The 16,234-nt window shown below is 41.9% G+C and overlaps 1 protein-coding gene, 1 long non-coding RNA gene and 1 pseudogene across 8 annotated transcripts in view; 2 read left to right on the top strand and 1 right to left on the bottom strand.

Annotated features, from left to right (window-relative positions):
* The window catches only part of LOC123385666, a 30,862-nt gene extending 28,294 nt beyond the window's left edge, over positions 1 to 2,568 (top strand). Inside the window, exon 2 of the long non-coding RNA XR_006598613.1 lies at positions 2,327 to 2,568. This is a non-coding gene — a long non-coding RNA (uncharacterized LOC123385666). The remainder of the gene's footprint in view (positions 1 to 2,326) is intronic.
* LYRM4 (LYR motif containing 4) overlaps positions 1 to 16,234 on the bottom strand; it is a 180,839-nt gene that overhangs the window by 113,109 nt on the left and 51,496 nt on the right. For 2 of the 7 annotated variants that reach the window (XM_045058561.1, XM_045058560.1), the window contains one exon: positions 606 to 649. The exons of the other annotated variants lie outside the window; for them this stretch is intronic. In XM_045058561.1, coding sequence (XP_044914496.1) covers positions 606 to 649 — 44 coding nt within the window. The remainder of the gene's footprint in view (positions 1 to 605; positions 650 to 16,234) is intronic. 7 annotated transcript variants of the gene reach the window in all.
* LOC109499588 lies at positions 14,658 to 15,640 on the top strand (annotated as a pseudogene).

Genomic DNA, 16,234 nt, shown 5'->3' with positions numbered 1-16,234 from the left:
GGTGGGATTTTTCAAACAGATGAGCATCTAGTCAACAGGAATACCTAACAGAACCTCAAGTAAAGTCCTACAGAAAAAAACCACAATGTTTATTTGTGATTCATGATAAGCTAGGTAAGGAAAGTATTCAAAGAATGTGACACGTTGATTTAACAAGTGCCTGAGTTGGTTAGACCAGATTATATAAATGGTTAGCATACACCAAGCCAGAAGCTAAAGAAAAAGGTAGCTTTTAGGGTAGTATCTCAGAACATACTCTAATATTCCAGGTACCCTATTTTAGAGGACTTGAAGAGAGTCTCAGATTTATTTTAAATGAATGACATGAGCACTCATGGGCTCCATTCTCTGTGTATAGAGAAGAGGAAGGATTTGAGCCTGGGTTACCAAGACAATGGAAGTACTGGGAATTTGCAAAGGAAAATTAGTTTAAGGGGAAGGTAAGATAAGTCATTAAGTTTTGGTCACGACAGTTTCAAGTCCTGATAAAACACTCAAGTGCAAATATCTACTATACTGAAGCCACCAATTTGCATGAAAGAGAAGTTTCAAGGAATAAACTATTAGATACATAAAGAATAAGGATATAAAAAAGATTGACTTACTTAGCAGTACGGAGGTCTATGCTTTTGAGACAGCAACTGAATTTCTGTGAGGAAGATGGTAGAGTTAAAAAAACATCAACCAACACCTACTGTGTGGAAGAACTCTCAGGGACTATGAAAGACAAAGCACATTACCCTGGTCCATCTGGGAAGTTCATTCTCTTCAAACCAAACTCAGGGAGGGCCACATGGGATGGTGAAAGACAGGATTCTCATCCAGAGCTTTAGATCATCTGAATCAACCCCTGGCTACCCAATGCACACTGCCAACCCATACCCAACTCTTATACAAACTGTAAAACCAATGGGGGCTTAAACTGGTTCTCACAGAGAAGCAGGGTTTAGATATACAGAAAGACTGGCCCAAGGTTCGTGTGGACAAAATAAATATATAAAAATTAAACACAATCTTAACCTTCCCTTGAATGTTCCACGAGCAACTGTGTTAATATTAGTTTTTCAACCTCAATCTGAGTGTTTTATGTACAAAAGGTATACACTTCTTACCCACTGGGATGGCTATAAGCAAAGGACAGATAATCACAAGTGTTTGCAAGAATGTGGCAAAATTAACTCTTATACACTGCTGATGGTAATGTGCAATGGAGCACTTACTTTGGAAAACAGGCTGGAATTCCTCAGAAAATTAAACACAGAGTTACCACATGACCCAGCAATTCCACTTCTAGGTATATACCCAAGAGAAATGAAAATGTATGTCTACACCAAACTTTGCACACAAGTGCTCATACAGCATCACTGATAATAGCAAAAAAGTGGAAATGGCCCAAATGTTCATCAATTGATGAATGGGTAGATAAAATGTGGTACAATCATACAATGCTATTAAAAAGAATACATACTATGAATGGATGAAATGTGAAAACATGATGTTAAATGAAAGAAGCCAGTCACAAAAACAAATTCCATTTATGTAAATGTCTAGAATAGGTAACTCCATAGAGATATAAAGCAGATTAGTGGTTTCCAAGTGCTGGGGGAGAGTGGGTTGGGGAGAAATGGGGTCACTGATGATGTGTATGGCATTTCTTTAAGGGGTGATGATAACGTTCTGAAAATGATTGTGGTGATCGTCACACAACTCAATATACCAAAACCACTGGATCGTATAGTTTAAATGGTTGAATTTTATGGTATGTGAATTATGTGTCAATAAAGGCATAGCTGAATATTCTAGCGAGCTAAGGAACATGCGATCTAATGAAATCAACATAGTACTGGGCTTCAGTAGAGAAGGACAGAATGAACTGCCAGATTTCATCAGAGAGTTCCATCAATGGGCTGAATCTTGATTGGTTCTGGAGTTGAGAAAAATCAGGACAGGAAATTTCCAGACAACTTCCTAAGAAAAATTCAGTGCACTGGAGGGCCAACCCACCCCAATATAAGCCCTGATATCCAGTTCCTTTGAGTGCTAGAACATTTGGCCCAGTGCATTAGCGTTTGTCACTGGGCTGGTTCCCAAAAGCTACTGCCCTGTTATGCTTCCACTGGTCTCCTTGCTGTCCCCATGGTGATCTGAGAGCAGATGCTGAGGACAAGTAGCACAGCTGAGGGCTTGCAGACAGCTTCAAAACAGACCAAAGCAGGAAGCACACTCCTATCAATGATCTTGAAAGGCTGAACAAATTTTACAAGTATCTTTCTTGGCACATAGCTCTATTAATCTTCTTTTCTTCCCATATATTCCTCCTTGAAAGGAGAGAAGATGCATGATTTCCTGAATAATCTCACCTGCACTTGGAACCTGACTTGGGAATGCACCTGCTGTGAAGGTCCAAGACTCTGCAGATATTCTTATTGCCAAGGTTTATGGGACAAGCAGAAATGCAGGATGGATGAGCTACAATTTACAAGAGTAGTAAACCCACTGTTGCACTAAAAATACCCCTCCCAAAGAACAATAAATAACTTCTCCCTGAGATGAGGGCTGTGTTCCTGAGAAGATGTCTCTGCCATTCTTTTGACATCAAGCCTTGGTATTCTACTTGGTTAAGAATATTGTCTTGTGTGGTGCCTGGTGGCTCAGTCGGTTAAGTGTCAGACTTCGGCTTAGCTCACGATCTCAGTTTGTGAATCTGAGCCCTGCATTGGACTGTCTGCTTTCAGCATGGAGCCCACTTCAGATCCTCTGTCTCCCCACTACTCTCTCTCTGCCCCTCCCCTTTTTCTCTTTCTCTCTCAAAAATAAGCATTCAAAGAAAAAAAAAAAAAAAGAATATTGTCTGGCAATAGCAGCCCAAAGAGCTTCATTAGGATATGCACTCTTTCTTAATGGGAACACATGAGATTTTCAGTTGTAATAAGAGAGAGTTTCATTGTTTAATATATATGAGAGCTTGAAGTCTGAATCTCCATGAAAGTACAAGAGAATAAAAATTATCCCTGGGCCAAAGGTTAATTTAGAGATATCCAGAGATCAGTAATACAAATATCAAAGACTCTGCCTTCTGGAGAACATGCACTCTGTGCAGGGTGACAGGTTGGAGGCAGCCGTTCAGGGTTATATAAACTGGTTCTCAACCTTTGTTGCATACTGAAATCACCTGGGGAGTTTTAACACTGCTGATGCCTGAGTCCCACCCCCAGAGTCTCTAACTCCGCTGGCTTGGAGGGGCCTGGTCACAGAGATTTGTAAAGGCACTCAGGTGGTTCCACAGTACAATCAAGGCTGCCCCATTAGCAGAAGGTGCAAAGTCCTGCCTTTGAAGATCCTACTAGAGGCCAGGCAGGCTTTGGTTCCCCTAGTAATACAGTTTAAAATATAAAGCGGAGTTGAACTAAATTCCATGTATACTACAACATATAAGCACAAAACGTGTTAAAATTAAGATTAAAACTTTTCTTTTTCTTGGAGAAACGTATCATGGTTGTTTTGAGCTTATAGTTTTTCTCTCCAAACATTAAAAAATGCTTAGATAGTAAAAAGCTTCACTTGTGTATGGTTTAAAGTATTTGAGGTGTGCGAGTAACATGTATATTTGATATAGAATGTGCTAGTCTTCATTTACTTTCCTTTTACTACCAGCAAACCTTGGTACTGTAAGCCTAAAAGGTTCCTCCTATGTGCACAAGTGCATGCACAGGCACATACCCTCCTCCCCTCCTTGACTGGCCAAAAAGTTTGATCCTTGGCCTTGATACCAAAGCCTCAAATGGCCATCAACCAGAGGCCGGGGTTGTGGAGCAGGAAGTTTGATTTGCTCATGCCACAAACTATCCCTTTTCTTTGAGTAAGTCCTTTCACTGGCCAGACTTAATTCCCTTTTCAGCCTTCCGCTCAGCTCTGGGTCAGTCCTCTGGCTTACCCCTGAGATCATGTTTGCTACCTCCAGAGGGAACAATCTGTCTTTCATATCCCGCCATCAGTAAATCTTGAAGAGCTCTGAGGGTTTGGGATCGCTGCACCTTATTCTCTCTCGAGAATCAGGACCTGAGGACAAGGGATTCAGGAGTCACAGTCCTGTGGGCACCTTTCCTGGAGACCCACTCCCTGATGTTGAGCACCCACTGGCTTTTAGTTGAAAGGGGTTTCCAAGGCTACAGAGTATATCTAAATCAAATTTTTATAGAATTCATTTATTAAAATACAATGAAAGGTCCTACTGTCAGGCACATGGGATGGCGATAAGAGACCTCAGCTCAAACCCTGCCTTCAACCACTACCGGCTAATGAATCTCCCTCTCCGTAACCCCTCTCCCTGTGCCTTGGTTTCCTCACCTGTAAAATAAGGACAGGCTGCAGAGTAGTTGTAAACGAAATGATCCGTGCCTGCAGCATGTAGCATGCAGTAGGAGATAATGAAATGTTAACCCCTGTAGTCTCCACCGCCAGTGAGTAACTATAACCAGAATTAGTTTTTATAAGTGTTCCATCAACCTCTAATTACACTTTCTTGGTACTCTGAATTTTCACAATGGATTTGTCTAAACAAAGAATCCTGGCAAGAACATGACTGCTTTTGACCTTCCTACATTTTTGGGCATGTCTGAATTCACATAAAAAGAGTTCTCCCAAAGGCTAAAGGTGCATAAGTCATAATATATTTGTCTATAATATCTGTGTTCCAGAAAGCTCTGGAGAACTGACCAGAGAGGCAAGGGGAGCCCAGCTCACGATGTAGTACTTGGTTCTTATATTTGATTCCCCACCTAGCACAGACAGGCTGATTTCCTCACATATAAAACAGAAGGGATTACGAACCTTATGTCAGCCCAAGAGGCTACCAAAGGAAGATGTAGGAGTGTGCAGACCAACTCAGCACAGTCTTTTTCACTCAGATGTTTGGACAAGAATGAATTGCTATGAAAGGCCTCTCCAAAGAAGCTTTGGTTCCCACCCCCACTCTCTTTATTTCTCCCCAATTCTCCCAAGAAAATATGAATAGACTGTCATAAGGCTGGCTGTATGTATGTCAGGACCACTATCTGCCTCAAAGAGAGCGCTATTATAATCGGTAATGGTTCTAATTATTGCTCCATGTTATGGATTAAAATTTTGTTAGCTCAGGTAAGGCTTTTTGCTTTGCTGATAAAGGTTATTCCATAAATAGAGTGAATGACACTGAGCCACTACTAAGATATTCAAGCATATATAATTCAGTCCTTTAGAATTAAAGCATATAACTCATTCAGTGATATTTTCTAAGCACTATCAGTGTGTAAGGCACTGTGGTTAAGTGTGGGGACAGATAGTCTCTGCTCTTAAGGAGACAAGGATAAAAACCCCTATTAAACCAATAAGACTCTCATGACTTGTCTACCTCTACGAAGGCATGTGTTCGAACATGTACGCATGAAGTCTGTCAATCAACTGTCATCAGAAGACAAGTTCCTCAAATACTGATCTCTGCCCCTACTTTGGTAACTCATTCCAGCAGACACTTAATACTGCTTATGGATAAATACAGATGGTCTGAGATGAATATTGCAGCAACGTAAGGAAAACTTCACCCACCTGTTAAGACATACCTTGTCGATCAGGCAATGTTTTATGTGTATGAGCGTGGATGAGAAGACCATTGTGAAGCCAAATCTTTCTATCTGTATTGTCTGCTCTGCTTGCCAGGCCCATTAAGGGCTCCTGGTTCTGTCTTCCCGTATTCTGAATTTGAGGATACCTTTATTTATTCAAATGAAGGCACCCCCATTTTTCACTTCTAAAAACCAACTGGCCCTTCCCTGCCACTTTTATTTTCCTATAGCCTTTCTTTCATTTCATTGCCCAGCAGTCTGCAATGTGATGGAAACATTTAAAATAAGAAAGTAAGATTATGTGGACTGAATTTCCCTTTTGCCCTCCCAGTTCCATTTGGTGGATATGCTTTTATCAGCATGTGATAAATATTTCATATAGAAACTGTCACTTGGAATTTAATCTTCGCAGTTTCACTGAAACCACTGAAAAGCATTTGGGAAAATCAGACCTACATTACAACAAGTACCATATGCCAAGAGCCTGCAGATTAGCAAAGCCTCAGGAGTCAGCATGGAGGAGACCAGAGAACAGAACTGCCTGAAAGAGGGGCCAGTGCCTGCTCCCTCGCTGCACATGTAGAGATCTGAAACCAAACTGTACCACATCTCCATCATTTCAGCACTTGAGATTTTAAAAGATGTATGGAAAAAAAAAAAACAAGCCAGAGCGTGGATGCAGCTACGTTCATTGAACATTGACCATGGGCCGGGCACCATGCTGCATGCTTCACACACACATTTCTTTGTCTTCTCGCATCCCAACAAGGAGGTAACCAGAGAAATGAGTGCCACAGGAAGTCATTTCCCTAAGTTCATAAAGCTAGGGAGCGACAACCAGGATCTGAAACCACTCCTGACTCCCTGGTCCCGTGCTCTCATGTCTCTTTGTGGAGTAAGGAAATGTGAACACACAGTTCAACAGCCTTGTTTCGTACAGTTGGAATTCACCTTATCGGACCAGCTTTTGTTTTCAGCTTAGTCTTGCAGAGTTCATAAATGCGCTAATTTCCAGAAGGAGTTCCTGGCTTCCTTTCTGGTAAAGGAGGTGGCCTTGTCCTCAGCCAGAGCAGGATCTTTGAGGGCCCGAGTGCTGGTTACTGAAAGGGAACTCGAGTGGCCTTGCTGATTTTCAGAGGGTGTTGGCACGTGTCATCTCCCTTTGTATTCAGAAACGTGCTAACAATTATCAGAAGACTTCCAGTCAGAGGGGCCAAGGCTGCTTGGGCCAGGAGTAAGAGGCACAGCCTGGGCTAGCACTGGTCCTCCTGAGTTTCAGGCTAAAATCATCCTCTGTGTCTTCCTATCAAGCTATCTTGACACTATGAAGCATTAATGGAGTGCTTACTGTATCTATAAGGCCCTGGGAGTATCACAGTGAACAAGAAAACAACCTCGTCTCTTGGGGCGCCTAGGTGGCTCAGTCGGTTGAGCGACCGATTTCGGCTCAGGTAATGATCTGTCGGTTCATGAGTTCAAGCCCCGTGTCAGGCCCTGTGCTGATAGCTCGGAGCCTGGAGCGTGCTTCGGATTCTGTGCCCCCCTCTCTCTCCACCCACCCCTACTTGTGCTCTGTCTCTGTCTTTCAAAAATGAATAAACATAAAAAAAAAATAAAAAAAGAAAACAACCCCGTCTCCCTGGAAGGTCAGAGGCTAAGGGCAGACAAGACTCACTAACATGCCATTGCAATGCCATGTCAATGCTGTGGAGTCACACTTCAGTGCTCTGGTGGCTCAGAGGACAAGATTTGGGCAGGCAAGAAAGAAGGAGGAAGGGTATTCAAGGCCTTCCCGTGGGGAGCTGGTGAACGCAGAAAGGTGTTCACTGGGTGTGTGCTGTGTGCCTGTGCAGTGCTGGTCCAACAGCGCCCCACCCCCTCAAGGATCCTGCAATTTGGCTTCAGAGAGACTGAGCTGCACAGGCAGGATATAAAGTAGGACTGTCCATGGGACAGGCTTTGGAGGCACAGAAACAGGCAGGAGCAAGCAGTTTTCCTAACAGATCCAGAAACTGCCCAGAATAGAGGAGAGTGGTCAGTGTCTTGTAGGGAAACATGGACTCAGTTTTAAAACACATTTCCAGTAAGAAGAATACTTCAGTGTTATAAAAACACGGATAGCTATGCAGACAACTGCACACCTTAAACAGCAGCTGAGAGCAGAAAAACAAAGCAAAACACTGAGCTTGGCAATGCTCAGAACCTAGTTCAAAGCAAGGGGAACATTCCCCCTTTTGCCTTTTCTCCAGGTGTCCCCTTTCCCATCCCACTCTGGCTTGGAGGACCGTTGGGTCCCAGTGAAGAAAACCTCATTAGTACGTGAGGTACGTACAGTCTGTGAATGTACAGAACAGCGGGCTCTGTGCACAGTTCACAGGCCTCCTGACGTCACCATGACCCAGGTAACGTTCCTGCCATCACTGGGTATTAAAAGCTTTCACAAAGTACAGCCAAAGGGTTTTCTCGAATCGGCTCCACTGCTGAGGCTGACAACGAAGCACGAACATTACATAACCCAGCATTACGTAACCTAGCTACGCCCCCACACTCAACAAAACATGCTGTCTGTGAGCTCAGGGCAGTTCGGGTTTCTTTTTAAAGTCAATTCAGTAAACAGAGGAGGTCAGTGACATAACTCACCTTTGGTCAAAATCCAACATTCCCAGGGATGTTTCTGGGACCTACCAATCATTACCAACTAGTTTCAGGATCAGAGAATGTCCGGTGTGAGAGACGCTTCAGAGGGTCATGGAGCACCTCCCTCCTCACTCACAGGGGGAGCTGCCTGCCCACTGACGGTGGGTGGGAGCAGACCCCAGGTCTGCTGGCTCCTGGGCCACCCAGCATTCAGTGACTGAGTTTTCACTGAGCTCCAGAGGCATGTCCAATTGCTCTGTGTAGGCAATTCTGGAATGTACTCACTTATTAGTGAGATGCAATAATCTGCTGAAAGAAACCCCAAGTCCAATCTCGACAAGGCAGTTAAACTTAGGATTCATAAACAAATTCTTATGCTGCTAGAGATCTTGGAAACCAATGTACCCAATTCCTTACTTTTTTACAGATGAGGCCTAAAGGGTCATGGACTTCCTGGTGATGCTACTGCTAATTTCTGAGACTGAGGAGAATCTTTGTGGCCTCTGGTTGGTGCTATTTTCACTGCATTAAGAAGTCGAGATGGGTGGGGAGAAGTATTTCTTAGGCTGTATGAAGGGGAAATGTTCGAGGAAAAGAAAAACATTTAAAATACTGATTTAATTGTGCACTATCATTACTGAATAAAACTAAGATTATTACAGTGCCACATCTTAGAGAATAGAGTCTTTTGATTATTTACCACGGACCAATTCATGATACGACAGCCTTCATTACCAGACTGGGGAAGAGAGAAAATTTCTGACGTGTTTGGCTTTGGTATTTTAAAAGCAAAGCAAGTACAAAACTAACATTAACTTCAGAATGGTATTCCTTTGCCTTTAGTAGAAAAATTGAATGATGGTAGTATTTTAAGAGAAATTAAATAACATGACCAAGGCCAGAGGGCTAGTGAGTAAGTGTTAGGATTTCAGTTTAGGTGTATGTTACTCAAAACCTCTTCTCTTGGCTACCATTCCTATTACATCTCTGCATAAAACAACAATAGTTTTTAACACTGAGAGATGTATAATGAGGAGGTATCTTTCCAACAGCACCAGTGAATCTAGCCTTCATGTATATATACCAGTGAAACACATCAAATTTATAAAAATCCAACTGCAGATACCAAGTGCTCAGAAAGGAGTGCATTTTCTTATCCATACGCTGGGCGTGGGAGCACACTGGCTTCCTGCCACCAGAGAGGATGTGGTATAGAAACACAAACATAAATGGGGTGAATCCCTTGGACCCCCCCCCCCCCCCCCCGCCCCCTTCCTAGAAGGTGTGAAACTGTTCCTTAGTCATCTTGGGACAAGATCTTCTGCATAAGCATGGCTGAAATTAACTGATTACTTGAAAGGACAACCCCAGCGGCGAGGCATCAAAAGGTTTCCAGTGAAGGGCACTCGAGTGTTACTGCTTGTCAGGAAAAGCACATTTGGAGCTGCAACCTTCAGATCTACGGGGAAATTCTGAGCAAACACTTCTTAAATAAGGTGGCTGAACTTTAACATTTTCAGACTGTGGTTTCTGTATTTTTTTTTTTCTTTTGAAGGCAGAGAGAGAGAGAGAGAGAGAGAGAGAGAGAGAGAGAGATAGTTTTTTGAGAAATGATAAAGGAGATCAGCTCAGAGGGATAAACTATTCATGAGTCTACAGAAGAGAGACTGTTACCTTCTAATACAAATTCTAAATGAGCAATTAGAAAAGGAAACCTACATCTCGCCTTGTTTTCCTATCTCCCATGTCTTATTTGCTTTTGTAAAGATCAGACCACCCACAGTTTGATCTCTCTTCTAAGAACTGGCCAAAAAAGTGAGAAGACATGTGGGCCCACCATTCTCCTAATTGTGTGTTCTCAGGGAGTTATTCAAACACACTCAGTCTGAATTTCCTCATCTAACACATGAGGAAAACAGTATCTTTCTCACAAGGCCGCTGTGAGAAACTGAAACATGTTCTAAGGGCTTAGTATGTAGTCTCAGTGCCTAAAGAGGACACAATGAACCACACTGACAACAAGCACACCTCACCACCACCACCACCACCACCACCCGCATCACCTTCATCAATATTCATATATAAAATCATCTTTTTACACATATGGTAAATTGGGCACATAAACAGCTACCCCAAGGTCCCATAGTAAGCTCCTCTCAGAGCTTAGATTGACAACTTCCACTTCTTGCCTAGAACATCAATGTACTTTCTGCTTCAGAGTTGATGGTATCTACTTCCACTTTAGATACTTTAGCAACAAAAATAGTTCTTTAGGGAATTCAAGAGTGAACAGCTCTCGTAGGCTCAACGGGAGAAGGATAATAATGAAACCCGTGCAAAGCTTTCTATAAATAGTGTTACTGCTGCCTTCTTCAGGAGCTCTTCTGCACATGCAAATATGAAAAAGAACAATTGCTGTATATGAAAAAATGCAGAGGTGGGATAGGCTTCTTCTAGAAAGAACATGGAGTCTTGTTTTATGCATGTCAGCCTTGGAAGACTCAAGCAAATTTGCTGGGCAATCTCCATCAGAGAGGCATTTCTTCCACAGGAATGCTAACTGTGGGAATACTATCGTCCCAGACTCAAGGATGTACTGGAATTTCCAGAAAATGCAGAGAAATTGGTTTCAATCCTTGTATGAAGAAGTCTTTTTTTTATAGCTGTAGAGGAACTATATATTGAACAGGCTGAAAAAAAATGTCACATGTAGGCCAAGCTATAAAAGTAATCATCCTTTCTCATCTGACAGGGGGTTGGGGAATCTTTCATTCACATTGAAAGAATTCAGATATCCAAAAGATACAGGGTTCACTCAGGGGGCAATTGAGTCATTGTATATAAATTCATGTTGATTTCCTGAGGATTTTTATTGAAGTCCAAGATAGAGTACTTAAATCTCCTTTGCTTCTGACTGTTTTATTAGTTTTTAAATATGTAGATAGATCTTTTGATCTAATCTTAGTTGATCTATATAGAGACAGGGGAAAGTATTGCTGGGGTACCCTATCAGAGTCCATATATTTCTGTTCTATTAAATGAACAAATAGGTATGATCTGGATTGAAGAGAAAAGGTTTGTCTCCCAAGAATCAAACTGAGAAAGAACTTCTACAAGGTTCTGATGGACTTCAAAATTCCATTCCCAACTCTGCCTCCAAAAAGCTCATAAAGTCAATTCATAATTACATGGCATAGAGTGGGTGCTTGATAAATATCTAGGGAAAGAAACTGTGGGCACGGAATTACAAAATATACAGTGTCATTTGATTTATCTCACAGATTGCGTTTCATGCAGCTGAGAAGCCACCCAGGGAGCAGGGAAAAGTCCAATCAAGAAGAAACTAGTATCAACATTAAGGTGGGGCTTGAGGAAAGCATTTTAATCCTTTTCTTGCCTATCAAGTTATCATATTATTGCTCTTGAATTGCTACTTAATTTTCTTTGAAAGAAAATGTTTTGTTCAGAGATATGCTCTAGTACTGGTGATGTATATTCTATCAGAAAGGAAGGCTAAGAGCAGAGGTGCTAGCGACATTAATAAAATAATTCAATTTTCTGACTTTCCTTGTGGCAGAGAGATTAGACCAAGAGAAGTTTTTGAAATTTATGATGGTATAAATACATAGCTGGCTTACAACTTTGCTTATCTATAGCCTAAACTCTAGTGAGTTAAGATCTTAGCAAAGATTGGTCAAGGAATGCAAAGCATAGAGTAGTTTACTAAAAAAAATATACCAGAAAGTTTCTGCAAATAAAGAAGGGGACAGATATTTACGTGAAATGTTAGACCATGGAATTTTAGAACTGGAAGTAGGCTTAGAAATTGGACTATAATCTTCTGATTTTACAGATAAGAAACTGAAGGCTCACAGATATAAATCCACTTGTTCAAGCTTCAGACGACTTAAGCCTCCTATGCTTAAATACCAATGTCTGAAGCATTTAATTTTATTTTTCCCAGTTAAGAAAAAAAAATGGATGACTAGCTATAATTCTTTTGTTGGGGGTCGGGGGGTGGGGAGATATTTTTTATTATTTATGGTGAAAAAAAGCACCATAAAATTAACAATCCTGAACTTTATTTATTTAATTATTTATTTAGTAGGCTTCATGCCTAGCACAGAGCCCAATGCAGGGTTTGAGCTCATGACCCTGAGAACAAGACCTGAGCTGAGATCAAGAGTTAGACGCTCAATAGACTGAGCCACTCAGATGCCCCGAGATATCACTTCTAAGTTAAGTTTTAACTACTACATGGGGCACTAAAATGGATGTTGCAGTGACTGGTGGTGAAAGAAGACAGGCATCGTTCATGAACTTCTCATTTCATGACATGCACACTAAAAATGTTATTGGTGGACATTTCTCTAGAACGGTCATGTAAAGACTAAACCATAAAATAGTAAACAAAAGTAAAAAAAAATTTGGTTTCAGAGACTCTCATCTATCACCACCCAAACACCAATAAACTGGGCAAATTGCTTTTAGTGACTGACAAAGTAATTAGGTGCAAGCTAAGAAATGGTGAAAATGCTTCCTCTCACATAGAAATGCTGGCTACCAGTAAGATCAACCTCTTTCCTACTATTTCTTTATTTTTTTTATTTTTTTTTATTTAAAAAAAAAATTTTTTTTTCAACGTTTATTTATTTTTGGGACAGAGAGAGACAGAGCATGAACGGGGGAGGGGCAGAGAGAGAGGGAGACACAGAATCGGAAACAGGCTCCAGGCTCTGAGCCATCAGCCCAGAGCCTGACGCGGGGCTCGAACTCACGGACCGCGAGATGGTGACCTGGCTGAAGTCGGACGCTTAACCGACTGCGCCACCCAGGCGCCCCTTTCCTACTATTTCTAATGGCTGTATGGAGTCTGTTCTTAACTGCTTACCACTGAGATTTACTCTTTATGTTTTGAGGAGGGGGGCATGTGAGCGGGAGGAAGGGGCAGAGGGAGAGGGACAGAGAGAGGGAAAATCTTAAGCAGGCTCCATGCCCAGTGCAGAGCCCCATTCTGGGATCATGACCTGATCTGAAATCAAGAGTTGGATGCTCAACCAACTAAGCCACCCAGGCGCCCCTATAACTGCAGTTTCATACATTCATTACTTGAACCATTTTATTATAAAAAGCCCTAGTTTGGTGGGGCGTTGCTCCCCTGCTGGTCAGCTGCATCCCTGTTGCCAGCAGGGTCCAGCTTAGGACGGTGCTGGAGGTATCGTGGGTGCTGGTGGGAGGGGTGCTCTGACGGCAGCACCCACAGTTGGCAGATTTCGAGTTCAGGAGAGGTGTACCATTTCACTTTCCTACCAGCAACGTATGCAGTGATCTAGTTTCTCTGCATCCTCACCTGCCTCTGGTGTTCTCACTGTTTTTCATTTTAGCCAATCTGAATACGGTTCTAGTTTTAGGGGATCTGAACTACACTTGTTATTAGGCTTTCCTGGACAGCATAAAGTGGACACAAGCATGGTCTCCTGATACTCGTTTCATTTACAGAAGAGTGGCTGTAGTCTTGTGGCTCAGACTAAAATCCAAAAATTATAGAGATGTGGATACCCACTGTCTCTTGAAGCACTTTCTGGTTTATCTGTAATCAAGCCATTGGTTTCAACATGGATGACAGCTCATCCTGTAGAATCTGACTTGGCCATAGCTGGAATCCACTGGTTGCCTTCCACCTCTATGATACCACACCCACGATACCTCTCCTGTTGGTTCCGTGCTGCTTCAAAATACTAAGCTCATGTTTGAGATGCAGCCATCTCCCCCAATTCCTCCTGTCCATCCTGATGTGCATTTAAAAAAAACTGCCCTTTTATGATGTTCCTGATGTTCTCATCAAGCCCATGAGTTTAGCTCAAAGCAGTATTCAACGATTTCAAGAGAAGTTTTTATTGTTGTTCTGACACAAGTTAGAGAGAAATGCATATTCAGGGATTTTTTTTTTTTTTTTTTTTTTTTTGCCAGATAATAGGAGAGATTACAAAGTACAAGTTTAGCTGGGATTCTGCCTGGTAGAGAGAAGTTGCTTTCAAGAACAAAATCACCTCAATGGTCTATGTATAAAAGTGAATGGGAAGCCATTTCCTTTGCCTGGCTATGCATGACCACCTAAAAATAGGATTGAACACAAATACATCTTTAGTTGGGTTGTCTTCAGCTGTGCCAAATCAGATTTCCATTCTTGGGCATCAGAAATTGGAAAGAATTGGGGCACCTGGTTGGCTCAGTTAAGCAAGTGTCTGACTTCAGCTCAGGTCATGATCTCATGGTTTGTGAGTTCTGAGCCCCATGTCAGGCTCTGTGCTGACAGCTTGGGGCCTGGAACCTGCTTTGGATTCTGTGTCTCCCTCTCTCTCTGACCCTCCCTCAAGATAAATAAGTATTAAAAAAAAAGATATTGGAAAGAACTACTCCATGTCTGTATATCTTGTATTACAGCTCACATCGACCATGTCATTACAGAGACTAAAGATGAGAGATACTAGAAACCCTGATCATTTCAGAAAACTAATTAAAGAAAAACTTAACTGCAGCTCCTGATAGTGAAATTCCTTCAGGTATCCTTGAGGTGCCCTTTAAGGAAAATGAGGCCGACAATCCCATGCCACGCAGTGACTGGTACACATCTATAGTGTTTTGATGGTGCCCTTTATCTGCAAATGAATGAGAAGCCCGCTTGGATTTGTCCTGTGTGTGACAAAAAAGCTGCCCATGAAAGTCTAATTTTAGATGGGCTTTTTATGGGAATTCTCAATGACTGTTCTGATGTGGATGAGATCGGATTCCAAGAAGATGGTTCTTGGTGTCCAATGAGACAGAAGAAAAGAAGTGACGAAAGTATCCAGCAAGCATGTATAAAAATAAAAATTCCAAGTGTCTTCATAAGCCTTGTTCAGTGACTGTAGTCAGTGAGGTAAGCAGGAAGAAGGGGGATGTTACTGACCTAACACTAGAAAGCTTTCCCCAGGAAAAGGAAGCCCCTCTTGCCAACACAAAAGGCATCCTGATGTCAGAAGCACAAAGCAGCCCCAGCAAAGGGGTTCTCATGTCCCAGCCATCTTTTGTACGGGTGCCTAGTGTGACATTGGTTGACGCTGCTGTTATTTCGCCTTCACTAACAGACTGCTCAGTGCTATTCCACCATGTGCCAATATAAAGCATGTCATCAGATCTGCCAGGTCTGGATTTTTCTCCTCCTATTCCACTTGATCCCTAGTATTGTCCTCTTATCTTTTTGGAGAGTCTCACCTCACCTTTAACAGCAAGAGCACATCTGTCACCACCACCAGCCCCCATGAAAGCAATATTCATGTTAGTTCAACCAGCAGCTGACTGACACAGGGGTCATCACCAGCAGTGGAAGGAACATTCCTGACACTATCTCCTCACTGGACTAAAGGAAGACTCAGCCGATTCCAGGAGCCATTCATTGAAACTGCTCTTTCTTGGGTGGAAGGTTCTGTGGGAATGTGGGAAGCTTTTTTTTTTTTTTGAAAACAATTAACTTTGATATTTACTGAAACGTCAAATGGATTCTTTTGCTTTTGGAGAGATGAACACAGATGAATGAAGGATTTTTTCTTATTCATGCTGTACTCTAAGCATCAAATACATTCAGCCATCTCATCTTCTTGAGAAATGGATTTCAATTTCATAAGTTACTGGATGGATTCTATGAATCAGTTTAAAACTTTTTTGTTGTAAAAACAGCAATGAAGTTATATAAATATTCAGGTAAAGACTTTTTTCTAATGAAAAAAAGACATAATCAATGTTTCTAAACTGAAAGCAACTTTGTTTAACTGGATGTGAAGGAAAAATATATGTAAAAAAGTTGTTTGTCAAAAACCAAACCAAAGCAAACCAAGCCCCTCCCGCAAAGCCGTCACTGGCTTAAGAATGACTAATGTGGTATAAAATTGTTATCACTGGGGCATTTGGGTGGCTCAGTTGGATGAACATAGAACTCGATTTTAGCTCAGGTCATGATC

This window comes from Felis catus, chromosome B2, assembly GCF_018350175.1.
Source record: "Felis catus isolate Fca126 chromosome B2, F.catus_Fca126_mat1.0, whole genome shotgun sequence".
Classification (NCBI taxonomy): domain Eukaryota; kingdom Metazoa; phylum Chordata; class Mammalia; order Carnivora; family Felidae; genus Felis; species Felis catus.
Note: the sequence above shows the minus strand (reverse complement) of the source record. Positions and strands in the feature narration are given on the sequence as shown.